Raw genomic sequence first — 19,974 nt, forward strand, 5'->3', positions numbered from 1 at the left:
AGAAACATTCTGAGCAGAACTGAATGCCCGGGTGAAGTTTTTAAACCTATATAAGAGTTCCGCAGATAATTCTGAGATGAAGACAACTCAACTTGTTGCTGAGCCGAGTGAATACAGTGCAAGAGGAGAGGCAGTCGGGAGTCTGAAAACTGAACAAGTGAAGAGACAGTTGGGGGTCTGAAAACCGCACGAGTGGAGAGGCATTCGGGGGTCTGGAAACTGCACGAGTGGAGAGGCTGTCGGGAGTCTGAAGACTGAATGAGTGGAGAGGCAGTCGGGAGATTGTAAACTGCACAACAAAGCAAATAGTAACATCACAGCAAGGAGGCAATTTGATTGGCTGCAGAAGAAGCTAGCTCTTCGGTGAGTATCTGGTAAGTGGTCATGGTTTATTCTGCCCCTAGTGTTTAAAATAGTATGGTCACTGCACTTTTGTTAGTTGATACTAAGTTTATTGGCCAGTAAGTGCTTAGTGTAAGGGACAGTGTGTTAATAGCCAGCTTAGGACACAGGAGTTAAGGTAGATCTATAAACAAAATAGAACTAAAAATTGACTTTAATTATTTTACTTTAACTTTAAACACCGAAAACACATACCTGTGTAGCTAAGAAACATGTAACTTTAGCTGTCAGTGGTACTAGCATTTGATGAGTACAGTGAATCGTAGGATAATAGGAATTACTCTAAGTTAATTAAGAAAGTAATTAAATTAAATTAACTAAATAACATATGTAAGTAACAATGGCAGGACAGGTGTTATGTTGCAGCTGTGGAATGTGAGCTTTTGGACGCCAAGGCAATCCAGGATAAATATGACAGCAGAAAATAGAAAGATAGAAACATAGAAAATAGGAGCAGGAGTAGGCCATTCAGCCCTTCGAGCCTGCTCCACCATTCATTATGATCATGGCTGATCATCCAGCTCAATAGCCTGCTCCTGCTTTCTCCCCATATCCTTTGATCCCTTTCACCCCAAGGACTATATCTAACTCCTTCTTGAAAACATATAATGTTTTGGCCTCAACTACTTTCTGTGGCAGCGAATTCCACAGGCTGACCACTGTCTGGGTGAAGAAATTTCTCCTCATCTCATTCCTAAATGGACTACCCCGTATCCTCAGACTGTGACTCCCCTACCATCGGGAACATCCTTCCTGCATCTACCCTGTCTAGTCCTGTTAGAATTTTATAGGTTTCTAGGAGATACCCCCTGATTCTTCTGAACCCCAGCGAATATAATGCTAGCTGACTCAATCTCTCCTCATATATCAGTCCCGCCATCCCAGGAATCAATCTGGTAAGCCTTCACTGCACTCCCTCTAGAGCAAGTACATCCTTCCTCAGATAAGGAGACCAAAACTGCACACACTATTCCCGGTGTGGTCTCACCAAGGCCCTGTATAATTGCAGCAAGACATCCCTGCTTCTGTACTCAATTCCTCTCGCTATGAAGGCCAACATACCATTTGCCTTTTATACTGCCTGCTGCACCTGCATGCTTACCTTCAGTGACTGGTGTACGAAGACACCCAAGTCTCGTTACACATTCCCCTCTCTCAATTTATAGCCATTCAGATAATAATCTGCCTTCATGTTTTTTGCTACCAAAGTGGATAACCTCTGATTTATCCACATTTTACTGCATCTGCTATGCATTTGCCCACTCACTCGGCTTGTCCAAATCGCACTGAAGCAGCTCTGCATCCTCCTCACAGCTCACCCTCTCACCCAGCTTTGTGTCATCTGCAAATTTGAAGATATTACATTTACTTCCCTCATCTAAATCATTAATATATATTGTGAATAGCTGGGGTCCCAGCACCAATCCTTGTGGTATCCCACTAGTCACTGCCTGCCCTTCGGAAAAAGACCCGTTTATTCCTACTCTTTGTTTCCTGTCTGCCAACCAGTTTTCTATCCATCTCAATACCCTCAATCCCATGCGCTTTAATTTTACACGCTAATCTCTTATGCGGGACTTTGTCATAAGCCTTCTGAAAGTCCAAATAAACCACACACACTGGCTCCCCCTCATCAACTCTACTAGTTACATCCTCGAAAAATTCTAGTACATTTGTCAAGCATGATTTCCCTTTCATAAATCCATGCTGACTCTGTATGATTCTGCCACTGTTTTCTAAGTGCTCAGCTATTAAATCTTTTATAATGGACTCTAGAATTTTCTCTACTACTGATGTCAGGCTGACTGGTCTATAATTCCGTTTTCTCGCTACCTCCCTTTTTAAATAGTGGGGTTCCATTAACTACCCTCCAATCTGTAGGAACTGTTCCAGAGTCTATAGAATTTTGGGAGATGAACACCAATGCATCCACTATTTCTAGGGCCACTTCTTTAAGTACTCTGGGATGTAGGCATCTAGAGGAATTCTGGATCAGAATTATTGATCTGGGAGCATCTAGAGGAATCTAAATGTAAGCATCTAGAGGAATTCTGGATCAGGATTATTGATCTGGAAGGTGAACTGCAGACACTGCGCAACATAAGGGAGGACGAGAAATACCTGGACACTTCGCTCCAGAAGACAGTCACACTTCTTAGAATATAAGGTCGCCTGTTTTGGTCAGCAGTGAGGGACAGGAGGATGTGACTGAGAGTGAGGCAGGTACATACGAACATACGAATATGCAAAATAGGAGCAGATGTAGGCCATTGGCCCCTCGAACTCCACTATTCAATAAAATAATGGCTGATTTGTTTGTGATTTGAATTCCACATATCCATCTACCCCTGATAACTTTTGATTCCTTTGCCTAACTAGAATCTATCTACCTTTGTCTTAAAAATATTCAAGGACCCCACTTCCACCACCTTCAGAAGCAGAGAGTTGCAAAGTCGAGCAACCCTCTGAGAGAAAGAATTTTTCCACATCCCTGTCCTAAAAGGGCAACCCCTAATTTTAAAACAGGGTCCCTAGTTCTGGACTAATCCACCAGAGGAAACATTCTAAAGACGTCCACCTTGTTAAGATAATTCAGGATCTTACATACTTCAATCGAGTCACCCCTCACTCTTCTAAACTCCAAGCCCAGTCTGTCTAACCTTTCCTCATAAGACAACCCACTCATTCCATCAATCTAGTAAATATCCTCTGAACTGCCTCCAATGCATTTACATGCTTCCTTAAATAAGGAGACCAAAACTGCACACAATATTCGAGATGTGGTCTTACCAATGCCCTGTATAACTGAAGCATAACATCCTTACTTTTATGTTCAATTTCTCTCGTAATAACAGATCGCATTCCATTAGCCTTCTTAATTACTTGCTGTACCTGCATACTAACATTTTGTGACTCATACGCTTGAACACTTAGATCCCCCTGCACCTCGGAATTCTGCAGCCGATTTCCATTTAAGGAATACTCTGTTTTTTGTTTCTCCTGCCGAAGTGAACAACTTTACAATTTTCCCATATTAAGCTCCATCTGCCAGACTTTTGCCCACTCACACAATCTATCTATTTCTATCTGCAACAAGCTTGTGTCGTCTTCACAACATACTTTCATAACTATTTCTCTGTCATCTGAAAATTTAGCTACCATGCCTTCACTCCCCTCATCTAAGTCATTAATGTAAATTGCAAAAAGTTGAGGCCTCAGCACAGACCCCTGCGGGGGTCTGTCGATTCTGCCGAGCAGGAAAAGACACATTTATGTATACTCTCTATTTTCTACCAGCCAGCCAATCTTCTATCCATGCTAATATGAAACCCCTCATCATGAGCTTTTATTTTGCACAATAACCTTTTATGTGGCACCTTATCAAATGCCTTTTGGAAATCTAAGTAGAGCATGTCAACAGGCTCCCCGTCATGCACAGCGTATGTTACTCTTTCAAAGAACTCCAATAAATTGGTTAAACATGACTTCTCTTTCACAAAACCATGCTGACTGTCCCCAACTACCTTGAGCTTCTCTAAGTGCCCAGCTGTATTCTCCTTAATGATTGTTTCTAACAACTTCCCCACAACCGATGTCAAGCTAACTAGCCTACAGATTCCTGTTTTCTGCCACCCTCCCTTCTTGAATGGAGGGGTTATATTTAGTACTTTCCAGTCTGATGGAACCTTTCCAGAATCTAGAGGATTTTGGAAAATTAATACCAATGCATCTACTACCTCATTACCCACCTCTTTTTAGACCCTAGGATGAAGTCCATCAGAACCTGGAGACTTGTCAGTCCACAGCTCCATCTGTGTGTTCAGTATTGCTTCCCTAGCGATTGTAATTTCACCAAGTTTCCCCCCTCCCTTCCACCTCCTGATTTATAGCTATTACTAGAATTTTTTGTATCCTCTATAGTGAAGACAGAAGTAAAATATTTGTTCATTTCATCTTCCATTTCTTTATTATCTATTAACTCTCCACTGTCACTCTCAAGAGGACCAACTATCACTTTACTTACTCTTTTCCTTTATAAATACCTGTAGAAACTCTTGCTATCTGTTTTTACATTTCTTGCTAGCTTCCTCTCATACTGTAATTTTTCTCCTGATTAACCTTCTAGTCATTCTCTGCCATTTTTTATATTCTGACCAAAGGGACTGAGCAGACAGGAGTGGAGGAGCCTCAGACTTTGCAATTGTCAAACAGGTTTGAAGTGCTCATAAACTGTCTGGATGAAAGGAAGGACCAGACTGGCCATGGACAGTGGTACAGGAAGCTGTGCAAGTGGGGGAAGGAGGAAGCAAACAGGAATGTAGTGGTTAAGAGGATAATATAGTGAGGGCAATTGACACTGTTCTTTGTGGCAAAGGACAAGAGCCAAGATGACTGTGTTACCTGCCTGGTTCCAGATTTGGGACATCTGTTCAGGGCTGGAAAAAACAATCAGTCTTTGGCTTGTCCGTAAGGAGTAGATGGTGAAATGTTGTGGCCGTTAAGTTGGGTGATTCCAGTAGAACTGATTTTGGCAGTTTAGCAGTTGGTTTGGAGATGCTTGGTTCTGCAGGATGGCTGAAGAAGCTTTCCTATTTCCTTTCTTGATTGTGGCCTTACTGACTTGTCTCTAGCATCAGAGATTGATAGATAGCCTTTTGCCTGCAAGCTGCAAGGGTGCCTAGCTGATCTTATTTTGCTGTCACAGCACACCAGCATACACAGCACTAGCACCTTAGAACACTAACACATACACATCAGGTCTGCAGTTAGTTTTTAACCTACTTCCTTGTGTATTCCTGGAAGGGAAAGCACAAATATGCAAATATTTTCTTTCAACTCAGCCTATTTCCACATTCTGAGATATAACTCAACAGGAGATGGTTTTGGATGTCTGCTGAGATGTGGCAATCATTCTCCATTGTCTATGCAACCACAGGAGATTGAAGTTCAGTCTTTTGAATTTCATCTCTTCCTCTAAAGTGCCTCTGTTTGAAGTAAGCCTTGACACCTTTTTGGGTGTGTCATTCCATGTTCTCTCAGGAGTAGTCGGTCAAGTACAATTCACAAAGGAATTTTCCAGAAAGTGGTTACTTTACATTCTCAGCCATCTTTTGCTCAGTGTCTTTGCCTGTATGTTTTTTTTAAAAAACACTGCCAGTATGCCCATTAATAATTTAAGACTGTGACAGGATGGGGAACTAGGTACTAAATTAAGAAGCAGAACCTCAAAGGTAATAATCTCCAGATTATAACCTGAGCCATGTGCAAATTGGCCTAGGGCACATAAACTTAGAGAAATGAATGCGTGGTTCAAAGACTGGTGTGGGAGAAGTGGGTTCCGGTTCGTGGGGCACTGGCACGGCTACTGGAGAATGTGAGGGCTGGACTGTTGGGACCATCTGCACCTGAACAATGTCGGGACAAGTGTTCTTGCAAATTGCATGACGTGGGAAGAAGAAAGGGTTTTAAATTAAATCATGGGGGCAAAGGATCAAATGTGGGAAGATTTAGTTAATTAAAGAGTAGAAGCATGGTAAGAGAGGAATGTATTAATTTGGGAAATGATAAAAAGCCATGACAGGAAGGGACAGAGAGTACAAGTTGAAGAATAAACCAACAGATTAGGCTAGAGGTTACAAAAATAAGAGAAGGACAACACTTAAGGCTCTGTATCTGAATGCAGATAGCATTCAAAACTAAACAGGTGAACTAATGGTGCAAATAGAGATAAATAAATATGATTTAATAGCCATTGCAGAGACATGGCTGCTCGTTCAGATAGATTGGGACCTTTTAGGAAGGATAGGAAGTGTGACTTTAAGGAAGGATAGAAAGTTAGGAAAATATTGGGGTGGGTCTGTTAATTAAAGAGGACATTAACACTATAGAGAGGGATGGCCTAAGTACAGGAACCAGGATATTGAAGCTGTTTGGGTAGAGATGAGGAATGATAATGGCAAGATGTCTCTTGTGGGAGTGGTATACAGGCCCCCTATCAGTAATCACACGGTAGGAGGGGGTATCAAAGAAGAAATAGTAGGAGCTTGTCAGAATGGTATGGTAATTATCATGGGGGATTTTAATCTACAAATAGACTGGAACAACCAGGTGGGCAAAGGTAGCATAGATGACGAATTCAGAAAATATTTTAGGGATAATTTCTTAGATCAGCACATTCTGGAGCCAACAAGGGAGTAGCTTTAGGACTAATTAATGACTTCATAATGAAGGCGCCTCGAGGTAGCAGCGATCATAATATGATTGAATTTTACATTCAGTTTCAGGGAAAGAAAGCTGGGTCTATCACTAGTATTTTAAACTTAAGTAAGGCTATTGTGAGGGCATGAAAGCAGAGCTAGCGAAAGTGAACTGCCAATTTAGGTTAAGGTGTAGGTCAATAGAGATTCAGTGGCAGGCATTTAAGGATATATTTCAGAATACACAGAATAGATACATTCCAACATGAAAGAAACATTCCTAGGGGAGGATCCACCACCGGCGGTTAACTAAATAAGTTATAGATAGTACTAAACTTAAAGATAGAGTATATATTTGTGCAAAGATGGGTGGCAAGTAAGAAAATTGGACAGAATATAAAAAATGCTAAGAATGACTAAAAGATTAATAAGGAGGGAAAAAATAGAGTATGAGAGAAAACTAGCTAGAAATATAAAGACTGAACAGTAAGAGTTTCTGTAGATTTTTTAAACAGAAAAGAGTATACAAAGTGAGCATTTGTCCTATAGAAAACATGTCTGGGGAATTAATAATGGAAAATAAGGAGATGGGAGATTAATTGAATGGGTATTTTGCATCAGCCTTTACTATAGAGATACAAGTAACTTTGCAGCAATAGTTGTAAATCAGGAATTAAAGAGAGGGAACAACTCAAGAAAATTGCAATCACCAGGGAAATGGTACTTAGCAAATTGCTGGTACTGTGGGTTGACAAGACCCCGGGTCCTGATGAATTTCATCCGAGGATTTTAAAAGAAGTGACTAGTGAGATAGTTGATGCATTAGTTTTAATTTTCCAAAATTCACTTGGGACAAAATTTTCCCTTCATCGGGGGGGAAGTGTGGGGGCAGGCCTGGGTGGGCAGCCCTCTGATCAGTGCCCCCGATTGGGGGTGTGCCACCAATTTTAGTGGGTGGGCCAATCAAGGCCCGCCCAGTGTGAAGTCCGCAGGGGATTTCCACCCCCCCCTCCACCCCCCCCCCCCCCCCCCCCCCCCCCCACCCCAGGCCTCACCACCTTGCAGTAGGGAAGGGAAAGTTATCCAAAGTTGCTGCAGCTTGTTCACTTCACCCTAACTCACTGTAAAAAACATGGAGGAGAAGATTATCTTGGCTGAGCAGGTTATATAGCTGGCAGTCGCATATGAAGAGTGGCATTTTGAATGAATTACTGAGAGGGCTCTGCCACCTGAGCAACCACAGAAAAGAATGTATTTTTTTCATTCATTCATGGGATGTGGGCTTCACTGACTGGGCCAGCATTTATTGCCCTTGAGAAGGCGATGGTGAGCTGCCTTCTTGAACCGCTGCAGTCCATGTGTTGTAGGTACATCCACAGTGTTGTTAGGAAGGGAGTTCCAGGATTTTGACCCAGAGACAGTGAAGGAACGGTGATATATTTCCAAGTCAGGATAGTGAGTGACCTGGAGGAGAACTTCCAGGTGCTGGTGTTCCCATCTACCTGCTGCCTTGGTCCTTCTAACTGGTAGTGGTCGGGGGTTCGAAAGATGCTGTCAAAGGAGCCTTGGTGAATTCCTGCAGTACATCTTGTAGATGGTACACACTTTTGCGTCGGTGGTGGAGGGAATGAATGTTTGTGGATATGGTGCCAATCAAGTGGGCTGCTTTGTCCTGGACTGTGTCAAGCTTCTTAAGTGTTGCGGGAGCTGCACTCATCCAGGCAAGTGGAGAGAATTCCATCACACTCCTGACTTGTGCCTTGTGGCCTGGTGGACAGGCTTTGGAGAGTCAGGAGGTGAGTTACTCGTCACACAATTCCTAGCTTCTGACCACAGTATTTATAGGGCTAGTCCAGTTCAGTTTCTGGTCGATGATAAAGCAGCTGATGAAGCAGCTGAAGATGGTTGGGCCAAGGACACCAGCCTGAGGAACTCCTGCAGTGATGTCCTGGAGCTGAGATGACTGACCTCCACAACCACAACCATCTTCCTTTGTGCTAGGTATATTAGAGATGGTATTGGAAGAGAAGGGATAAAAAATCGAATCAGAATGTATGCAGTAAATTTGTGCAGAACAAGGTTCCGCAAACAATGATGAGATGGTTGGCCAGTTACTGTGTCTCTGGAGGTGCTGGTTGTGGTAGCAGCATTGGCCAGGGCACTGGGAGAAATACCCTGCTCCTCTTCAACCAAAATTTCACATCTTACTTCAACAGGGCACTTCCAAAAAAAGCAACAGTCCTTCATTAAAGTCTATTCCTCGATTATGTGCTTAAGGTCTGCAAATGACACTGAACCCATCACCTTCTGACTTAAAGGAATAAAGAAAGTCATGCATTTATATAGTACCTTTCACAGGCTGGAAAAATCTTAAAGTGCTTTAGAGCTAATTAAAAACAATCAAAGGGCAATCACGGCTGTAATTTGCCAGGGCTCCTTAGACAGCACCTTCCAAACCCATGACAACTACCACTTAGAAGGACAAGGACAGCAGATAAATGGGAACACCACCACTGGAAGTTCCCCTCCAAGTCACTCACCATCCTGACTTGGAAATATATCGCCGTTCCTTCGCTGTGACTGGGTCAAAATCCTGGAACTCCCTTCCCAACAGCACTGTGGGTGTACCTACACCACATGAGCTGCAGAGGTTCAAGAAGGCAGCTCACCATCGCCTTCTCAAGGGAAACTAGGGCAATAAATGCTGGCCCATACCCTGTGAATGGATTAAAAAAGAAATCCAGGAAATGAAGCAGGCAGCTTACACACAGCAACATCCCACAAACAGCAATGATATAAAGGTTAGATAATCTTAGTTTTACTGATGTTGGATGAAGGCTAAATAATAGCCAGGACACCAGAGCGAACTTAGTGAAAATACTGTGAATGCTGGAGATCTCTAACAAAAACAGAAAGTGTTAGAAAAACTCAGCAGGCCTGCCAACATCTGTGGAGAGAGAAACAAAGTTAATGTTTTGAGTCCAATCTGACTCTTGTTTGGAGCTGAGTGATACACCAGAGTAAGCTTTACTGTTCTTCTTTGAAAAGTACCTGAATGGGTAGATGGAGCCTCATTCCTCCTCAGCTGAAAGACAGCAAGAGGAATTTTCCCACGCAAGAGGAGACAAATTTGGGCATGTGCAAGGGGTTAGGTCCCTAAAATGTGATATTAGGTCAGGAGCCCAACATCAGCACCTCCCCCCCTCAATTGGGGCTTTACCAGGGCAGGGTTGAAGGCGAGCAAGGAACCCCATGAATTTAAATATTATAATAATCAACTACCTTCTGTTTTAACTAAGAATTATGCATTTAACAGGCAGGGGACCAAGTTCCAGAGCTGTGCGGAACTCATTCATTACTGCAATGAAGTCTCAGCTTAGAGTTTCTGGAGAGGAATCTGAACCCACAATCTTCTGACTCAGAGGCAGGAATGCTGCCACTGGCTGCCACCACTGATTATACTTAGCTGGATGGGGACTATGTGTGAACTTTTTGTTCAACTTGTAATCAAATGTTTTTAAATCTAAAATCCTGTCAAGGAAATTCACTCCACCTGCTAAACTCTCATCTTTCTCGCTTAGCCGGGTGCCAGATGGATTGAAGAAAATGATTACATTGGAAGTAATGATCACAACCAAATCTCTTAAAAAAAAAAGTTTTGTACCTTTGTAGAAGACAAAAATTTCAACATAAAATTGAAAACATTCTTAAATATTTATATCCGTTGAATATAATGTGATATAATTGCTCTAAATGCGTTAATATTTTAACAGTGAATTTCAACCACTGTGGCATAATGATTGTTGGAGTTTGATATCTTATAATCTTAATTCTCATGAGAGAACTACTATCATAGGAAACAGAAGCTTTTGTCTAATATCTGCGCAAACTTAAAAGAAAAGCAAATGGAACTTTGTACACAAATCACAGCTGTGCCTCAGTAGGTGCCCATGGGCTATGATAGATTCAGATGATGTCCTTTTGCTTCCTATCAAATCTTTCTTGTGGCATCTTTGGCAATGAGCTCTATTTTTACTTACTCTGTAGGTAACATCACAGAAAAGATTTGTTAAGGGTCACACAAAATTACAGTGAGGCTTCACGATAACATGCAATTTAGAATCCATTTCGGGAGTGCGTGATACTTGAAGAGCTTTAGCTTTGCTTGACAGCTGCAGTGTTCTGTTCTGTATCCCAGTACCAAGAAACCTTGACATGGTAACAAAGACAAAGTAATGCAATAGGTTTTAACTGGTGTTTTGCCATTGCCACTAAAGTTGCAACATCTGATTGCTGCTTAACTTAACCCGTTAACCAGCCTGACAAACCTGCTGGAGAAAGTACATTTTAGCTGACAGTTGTGAACAGTAGTCATGGCTGACTTAAAAGCTACAGGGCACTGCGCTATAGGTTTCAGAATCTTGACAGTTAAAGGATTAAAGATATTTACTGTGGCATTCCCCCATGGCTCAACATGTTGATATGCCCACGCACTGTGCAGTGGAGTGGGAAGCAGGCATCTTCCTGCCTACAGTTCCACCCGCATATGGAGCTACCAGTTTCAGATAGGCTGCTTAGTGGGAGGTGCTGAAAACACATAAGATTCTTCTCCACAGGGAAGTAGGGAAAATTCAGAAAAGTCCAATTTTTAGTTCTTAAGCTGATACATGAGGAAATGTAAGTGCACACTAGCACTCCAAGAGCAGCAGCATTTTGTTCCTTGGAAACTACAATTCTATAGACTTTGCACTCTTTTTTCTGTTTGCATCTGCATTGTGTTAAAAGACACATTGCACAATTTCCTCCCAAGAGTCCTTCAGTCCCAGGGATATGAAACTGACTCCCAGCACTTCTCCCAAATCCAGCTACAAGATGCGAACCCTTGGATAAAAGCAAAAAACTGCGGATGCTGGAAATCCAAAACAAAAACAGAAACAGAAATACCTGGAAAAACTTAGCAGGTCTGGCAGCATCGGTGGAGGAGAGCACAGTTGACATTTCGAGTCCTCATGACCCTTCAACAGAACTAAGTAAAAATAGGAAAGGGGTGAAATATAAGCTGGTTTGGGGGTGGAGGGGGGTGGGTGGTGTTGTTGGGACAAGCAGCCAATAATAGGTGGAGATAACCAAAAGATGTCACAGACAAAAGAACAAAGAGGTGTTGAAGGTGGTGATATTATCTAAAGGAGTCAGTAATTAGCACATTCCTTTAGATAATATCACCACCTTCAACACCTCTTTGTTCTTTTATCTGTGACATCTTTTGGTTATCTCCACCTATTACTGGCTGCTTGTCCCAACAACCCCCACCCCCTTAAACCATCTTATATTTCACCCCTTTCCTATTTTTACTTAGTTCTGTTGAAGGGTCATGAGGACTCGAAACGTCAACTGTGCTCTCCTCCGCCGATGCTACCAGACCTGCTGAGTTTTTCCAGGTATTTCTGTTTCTGTTTTTGTTGCGAACCCTTGTCCCTGCCACCTCAGAGATGGCTCCAGTTGAATGTTCATGGGGACCTCCCTTACTGATCCAATTTCAAAATGAGATTTCTGCATTGAGCCAGTCATTGGCTATACTTACACGCTTGGGGATAGATGAGAATGTGGGCTTGGAGTCTGGGCCAATTCGTGATTAAAGAGAAAATCGTGTAATGTTACAACATAGAAATAGACCAATTGTTTTTCTTTTTTCCACATCAGCTGCCTATTCCAAACCAACTTCTCAGATCCTTGAAAGAGACTTTTTTTTTCAAATAAATGATTTATTTGTCTTACAACAGAATTTATGGGCTATGCTGCTATAACAGTAAGTGAAAGATACTTCAACATTTTTAAAACCTACTATTTAATTCTTTTTGAGGTCATCTTAAATTTGTACTTTCAAGTGTCTCATTGTCCATTAGAACCAATCTATTACTACTTAACTTGTTCTTGAGTTGTGGACATCAGTGGCGAGACATGTACTGCCCATTTCTAGTTGTCCTGGGTGACTTTCCAGGTCACTTCAAAAGGCAATTAAGAATAAACCAGGTTAGTGTGGAACCTATAGGCCAGATCAGGGGAACACGAATTAAACATGAGTTTTTACGATAGTACAGCAGCATCAAGTATTGATCCCAGATTCCCGTAAAATAACCATTAACCTACTCTACTTCCTACCTTATGTAAAAATCCATAATCTTGAACACCTTCAGAAGGTTACCTATTAAACATCTCAATTCTCTTTTCATAGTACACCTTTACTTCTGCTAAATCTAAGTGAACTTATACTAAATGCTTTCCATTGTCTTAAGGCTGAAAAACTGCACACAATACCCCAGCTGTGGCCTAACTAAGGGCTTCAACATTACATCTCTTAGGCAAATGATACGTACAGCATTTTGAATTATAATTTTGGCTGGGAACATAGGAACAGGAGTCGGCCATTTAGCTCCTCAAGCCTGTCCCATGATTCAATGAGACCATGGCTGATATCCAACCTAACTCCATATACCCACCTTTGCCCCATACCCTTTAATACTTTAGGATAACGAAAGCCTACCCATCTCAATTTTAAAATTAACAGATGATCTAGCATCAATTGCTCTTGTGGAAGAGAATTCCAAACTTTTACCATCCTTTACATGAAGAAGTGTTTCTTAATATCACCTCTGAAAGAACTTGCTCTAATTTTTTGACTAAGCCCCCTACTCTTTTACTCCCCAAGTAGCAGAAAAAATTCTCCCAATCTACTCTATCTGTTCTCCTTAACATTTTGAAATCTTTGATCAAATTGCCCCTTAGCCTTCTAAATTCCAGAGAATGCAACCCTTGATTGCGTAATCTCTCCTTGTAATTTAATGCTTGGAGCCCAAGGTATTGTTCTTATAAATCCGTGCTGCATTCCCTTCAAGTCCAATTTATAGTTCCTAAGGTGTGGCACCCAGAACTGCTCAAGGTACATCATCTGTAGTCCAACCATCTAACTATCTGTGGTTTTGTATAGTTGAAGCATGACTTCTAGCCCCTTGTATTCTAATCCTCTAGATACAAAGGCCAGCATTTCATTTGCCTTTTTGATTATTTTCTGTAGGTGCTCATGACATTTAAACAATCTGTGTACCTGGAACCCCATCTCTTTGGACCACCTTTGTTTCTAGCTTTACACCATTTAGAAAGTATCCTATTCTTCCTTTTTAGCTTCAAAGTGAATGACTTCACAGTTGTCTATTGGAACCCAGTTGCCACAATTTTGCCCATTCTCTTAACCTAACAAAAGCCTGGATTTTACGGGGTGGGGTATTGATCACTCCCCAGTTAGAAAAGTGAGTCGTAAACTGACCAACTTTAAAAAAGGCCGTCCCGCCGTGGTAACACACAATGGATGGCTTAACCAAGAAGAGCTGGGCACTTCCGCCTCTCAGTGGGAAGAAGTCCTGCCTTCAAGAGCTATCTAGACCAATCCGATTGGCTGGCGGCTGAGTAGTCTCAGCAGTGCCAGAATTCAGTAGTGGGTGCTGCTGGGACTGCAGCAATCTCACTATGAAGTGAACAATGGATCCCAGATGCAAGGAAATCCAGGATTTCTGGATAGATGGAAATCAGGCACCATCAGGCAGGGGCCAAGGGGGGGTGGGGAGGTGGATTTTGGAGGTCAGGTGGGGAGGCACAAAAATATGCACATGGCACCTCCCAAATGATGCACCCATCTTTCTTCCTGCTTTTTCACCTCAGATGGTAAAAAAAAGGACCCTCCTGCCCAGGCCGCCTGCCCAGGCCAACCACATTATGGCATGGGCAGTGGATCAGTTGGCTTGCTAACCAGCTCCATTGCCCATTAATGACTTTTTTAAAAATGGTGGGCAAGTTGTCAATTTCGGCATCCACCCACCTAACATATTATTGGCAACTAGTGTGTTGGGTTCACAACCTGACGTCATCACACTGCAATTCATGCATGTATGGGATCACAGACAGAATCACACAGTGCAGAAGAGGCCCTTCGGCCCATCGAGTCTGCACCGACACATGAGAAACACCTGACCTACCTATTGGGATGTCAGCAGTCCCAATTTGCAAACGTAAAATCCTGACTCATATCTCTTAATTTTATGCTTCCTTCTGTACTGTTTATAATACCTTTGTGGTGGAGGCAAATTTGGATATATATGGTCTTCTATTCCAACATCCAAGTTATTAGTGAATACAGTGAAGAATCGAAGTCCCAAATAAATCCTTACCGGCCACCACAATTCGTATCCTGTCAATTAGAGTATGTGCTCATTATCCCTACACTGTCTCCTTTCCCTCAGCCAATTTTCTAACCAGTTCAATAATTTAGACCATAATACTTCAAGACGTAGGAGCAGAAGTAGGCCATTCAGCACTTTGAGTCTGCTCCACCATTCAATGAGATCATGACTGATCTGATAATCCTCAACCCCACTTTCCTGCCATTTCCCCATAACCCTTGATTCCCTTACTGATTAAAAATCTGTCTATCTCAGCCTTGAATATACTTAATGACCCAGCCTCTACAGCCATCTGCAGTAAAGAATTCCACAGATTCACTACCCTCTGAGAGAAGCAATTCCTCCTCATCTCTGTTTTAAATGGGCATCCCCTTACTCTGATATTATGACCTCTGGTCCTAGAGTCTCTCACAAGGGAAAACAATCTCTCAGCATCTACCCTGTCAAGCCCCCTAAGAATCTTATATGTTTCAATAAGGTCAGCTCTCATTTTTCTAAATTCCAATGCGTACAGGCCCAATCTACTCAACCTCTCCTTATAGAAAAATCCCTCCATACCTGGGATCAACCTTGTGAACCTTCTCTGGACTGCCTCCGATGCCAGTATATCTTTCTTTAGATAAAGGGACCAAAATTGTTCACAGTATTTTAGGTGTGGTCTAACTAGTGCCTCGTATAGTTTTAGCAAGACTTCCCTATTTTTATATTCCATTCCCTTTGAAATAAAGGCCAACATTCCATTTGCCTTCCATACTACCTGTTGAACTTGTATGTTAATTTTTTGGGATTCATGCAAAGGATTCCCAAATCCCTCTGTGCTGCAGCCTTCTGCAGTCTTTCTCCATTTAAATAATATTCAGCTGCTCTATTCTTCCTGCCGAAGTGCATAACCTCACATTTTCCCACATTATAATCCATTTGCCAAGTTTTTGCCCATTCACTTAACCTGTCTATATCCCTCTGTAGACTCCTTGTGTCATCCTCACCACTTGCCTTCCCATCTATTTTTGCGTCATCTGCAAACTTAGCGATAGTACATTCAGTTCCCTGATCGAAGTTATTATTATATATTATAAATAATTGACGTCCCAGCACTGATCCCTGTGGCACTCCACAGGTTGCCATCCTGAAAAAATCCCCCTTATCCCAACTCTCTGGGCTGGATTTTACCATCGGCAAGCAGGGGCGGGGCCCGCTCGCTGACGTGTAAAATGACGCACGGTGACGTCGGGCAGAACCCCGAGATCATCCCGCCCCATTTAAATTTTCAGGAAGACGGGGCGCAGCAAAATCAGCTGCACGCCCACCGACCTGTCAATGGCCAATTGAGGCCATTGACAGAGCAATTAAAGTAATTAGTGGACCTGCCCGTCCAACCTTAAGGTTGGTGGGCAGGCCAAGAGCCCCAGCGGGAAGTAGAAAAAACATGAAACCTCATCCACAGGCGGGTTGAGGCTTCATGTAGAGTTTTAAAAACGTTAATAAAGTTTTTTTGGAAATTATGAACATGTCCCAGCTCATGTGACATTGTCACGTGAGGGGACATGTAAAGGAATTTGTTTTCTATTTTTAATATTTTTGAAAGTAGAGGCAATCTCCCTGATGCGGCACTTAGCCTCAGGGAGATGGGTGTGCTCTTTTGTGCGCATGCGCAAAAGAGCACACTCTCGATTTTAGGTATTCTCCCCAGCAAAGTATTTATTCAACTCCTCTGCCATTTCCTGGTTCCCCATTATTATTTCCCCACCCTCATTCTCTAAGGCGCTTATGTTCACTTTGGCCTCTCTCTTCCTTTTTATATATTTAAAGAAGCTCTTACTGTCTGTTTTTATATGACTTGCTAGTTTACCCTCAATGTTTATTTTCTCCCTTTTAATTAATTTTTGGTAATCTTTTGTTGGTTTTTAAAACTTTCCCAATCGCCTGGCTTATCATTGTATGGTTTTCTTTCAATTTGATACTGTCCTTAAGTTCCTTGGTTAACTATGGTTGGATTATCCCCTTCCTTGAATCCTTCTTCCTCATTGGGATATATCTTTGTTGAGAGTTATGAACTATTTTCTTAAACATCTGCCATTGATCATCAATCATCGTTTCTGCTAAACTGCTTTCCCAGTCCACTCCAGCCAACTCTGCCCTCTATCCATTGTAATTACGCTTATCTAAGTTTAGCACAGTTGTTTCCGACCCAAGTTTCTCACTCTCAAACTGAATGCTAATTTCTACCATATTATAGTCACTGTTCCCTAGGGGATCTTTTACGTTGAAATCATTTATTAAACATGCCTCATTAGACATTACCAGATCCAAAATAGCCTGATCCCTGGTTGGATTCACGACATATTGTTCTAAAAAACTGTCCTGAATACACTCATGTATTCTCGTTTGTGTCTATCTCTGCTAATTTGATTTTCCCAATCTACATAAAGGTCAAAATCACCCATGATTAATGTACTGCTTTTTTTACCTGCCCTCAGTATCTCCTGGTTTATTCTCTGTCCTGTAGTATAGACAATGTTATAGGGCCTTTAGACTACTCCCACCACTGTCATCTTCCCCTTGTTATTTCTTACCTCCACCCATATGGATTCTACATCTTCCAATCGAAGATCCATCTTGTACTAACGAAGCTACCTCACCACCCTTTCCTTCCCACCAGTCCTTTCAAAAAGTCACATACCCCTGAATATTTAGTTCCCAGCTTTGATCTCCTTGTAACCACATCTCCGTAATGGCTATAAGATCATACCCATTAACCTCTGTTTGTGTTATTTATTCATTTATTTTATTCCGAATGCTATGTGCATTTAAGTAAAGAGCCTTTTTGCCTTTTTACCACTTTTTCCCCATTTGACCCCATTTGCTGCTTTTTTTAATGTTTGTATACTCTGTCCCTTCCTGTCACACTCCGGGTATCATTACCTAAATAACAGCCCTGCAAGGCTGCCATGTCCTTTTGCTTTGTTCGCCTATGTATCCCCTTTACAGAACCCTCCCCCTGCTCTATTTAGTTTAAAGCCCTCTCTACAGCCCTAGTTATTTGCCTTCAATTACATGAGCTTTAACTTTAGCTAACAAAATCTTATGAGAGATTTTATCAAATGTCTCCTGGAAGTCCATATAAATGACATTCATAAACATTCCCCTGTCCACTATTTTAGCCATCTCTTCAAAAAATTCCATCTGATTCGTAGGTAGGACCTGTCCTTTATAAAGCCACAGTGGCTGTCATTGATCAGCTGAAAGGTTTCAAGTTGTTCAGTCATCCTATACTTAATTAAAGATTCTAGCATTTTCCTGACAACAGATATTCAGCTAACTTGTCCAGGGGTGAAAGTTTAGAGGAAATTTCCTTTCCACATTCACCCTGTCAAATACGGTCAGGATCTTATACATTTCAATCAAGTCGCTCCTTACTCTTCTAAACTCCAGCGGATATAAACTGAGCTTGTCCAGCCTTTCCTCATAAGATAACCCACCCATTTGAGGTATTATTCAAGTGAACCTCCTTTGAACTGCTTCTAATGCATTTACATCTTTCCTTAAATAAGGAGACTGATATCGTACACAGTACTGCAGATGTGGGCTCACTAATGCCATGTAAAACCAAAGCATAACCTCCATACTCTTGTGCTCAATTCCCCTTGCAATAAACAATAACATCCTATTAGCTAATTACTTGCTGCACCTGCATGCTAACCTTTTGCGATTCATGCACTAGGACACCCAGATCTCTGTGCAATCTCTCACCATTTAGATAATATGCTTCTTTTTTATTCATCCTGCCAAAATGGAAAATGTCACATTTTCCTACATTATACTCCATTTGCCAGATCTTTGCCTACTCACTTAACCTATCTATATCAGTTTGTAGCCTCCTTAGGTCCTCTTCACAACTTACCTTCATACCTACCTTTGTGTCGTCAGCAAATTTAGCAACCATACCATCGATCCCTTCATCCAAATCATTTATATAAATTGTAAAAAGTTGAGGCCCCAACACTGATCCCTGTGGCACACCACTCATCACATCCTGCCAACCAGAAAATGAGCCATTTATGCCTACTGTTTCTTGTTAGTTAGCCAATCTCTTATCGATGTTAATGATATTTATGCTCTACACCATGAGCTTTTATTTTCCACAATAATCTTTGATGTGGTACCTTATCAAATGCCTTCTGAAAATCTAAGTACAGCACACCCACCAGTTCCCCTTTATCCACAGCACATGTTACTTCTTCCAAGAACTCCAGTAAATTGGTTAAACATGATTTCCATATCACAAAGCCATGTTGATGCTGCCTGATTGCCTTGAATTTATCTAAGTGCCCTATTATAACGCCTTTAGTAATAGCTTCTAATGCCTTCCCTAAGACAGATGTTAAGCTAACTGGCCAATAGTTTCCTGCTTCCTGTCTCCCTCCATTTTGAAAGAAGCTACATTAGCTATTTTCCAATCTAATGGTACCTTCCCTGAATCTAGGTCAGCATCTTCTGGTTGGCGAGCGGGGGCGGGGCCCACTCGGCAACGTGTAAAATGACGCGGGGTGACGTCGGTCGTGTGTCCTGACGTCACCCCACATCAATTAGATTGTCAGTTCAGTGGGTGCGCATCTAAGTCGGATGCGTGCCCACTGACCTGTCAACGGCCTATTTAGGCCATTCAAAAAACAATTAAGTTCATTAAAGTTGGCGGGCAGGTCGAAAGCACCGGCGTCCACCTGAAAAAGCATGAAACCTCATCCATGGGCGGGATGAGGCTTCATTGCTGAATCAAAAAAATTAAGAGACACTTTTAATTAACGTTATTGTCCATGTCCCAGCTCATGTGACATGGATGGTGAGTGAAATCTTCACAGCAGTAAGTTTTTTACTTTGGGAACCGATCTCCCTGAGACAGCACTTAGTCTCAGAGAGATCGGAGCACACTTCTGATTTTAGAAATCCACCACCACCGGACCCCACCACCCCCTCCCTGCAATGGAGTGAAGCTAATGAAGCATAGGCAAGAGATAACGTCAAGGAATGGTTTACTCTGTGTGACTCAGTAGCTCACTGGATGGTGCATTTATCCACTTAATTATCAGTGGAGCTGTTCTTAAGTATCTCATCAGTTAGAATTTAGTAATACTCTCTTGACATCT

General features: G+C 41.9%; 1 protein-coding gene across 8 annotated transcripts in view; it reads left to right on the forward strand.

Moving 5' to 3' along the window:
- Nucleotides 1–19,974, forward strand: part of ctnna2 (catenin (cadherin-associated protein), alpha 2) — a 1,471,852-nt gene that overhangs the window by 689,058 nt on the left and 762,820 nt on the right. Inside the window, exon 8 of one of the 8 annotated variants that reach the window (XM_041198108.1) lies at nucleotides 2,841–2,854. The exons of the other annotated variants lie outside the window; for them this stretch is intronic. Coding sequence (XP_041054042.1) covers nucleotides 2,841–2,854 — 14 coding nt within the window. The remainder of the gene's footprint in view (nucleotides 1–2,840; nucleotides 2,855–19,974) is intronic. 8 annotated transcript variants of the gene reach the window in all.

This window comes from Carcharodon carcharias, chromosome 1 (assembly GCF_017639515.1).
Source record: "Carcharodon carcharias isolate sCarCar2 chromosome 1, sCarCar2.pri, whole genome shotgun sequence".
Classification (NCBI taxonomy): Eukaryota; Metazoa; Chordata; class Chondrichthyes; order Lamniformes; family Lamnidae; genus Carcharodon; species Carcharodon carcharias.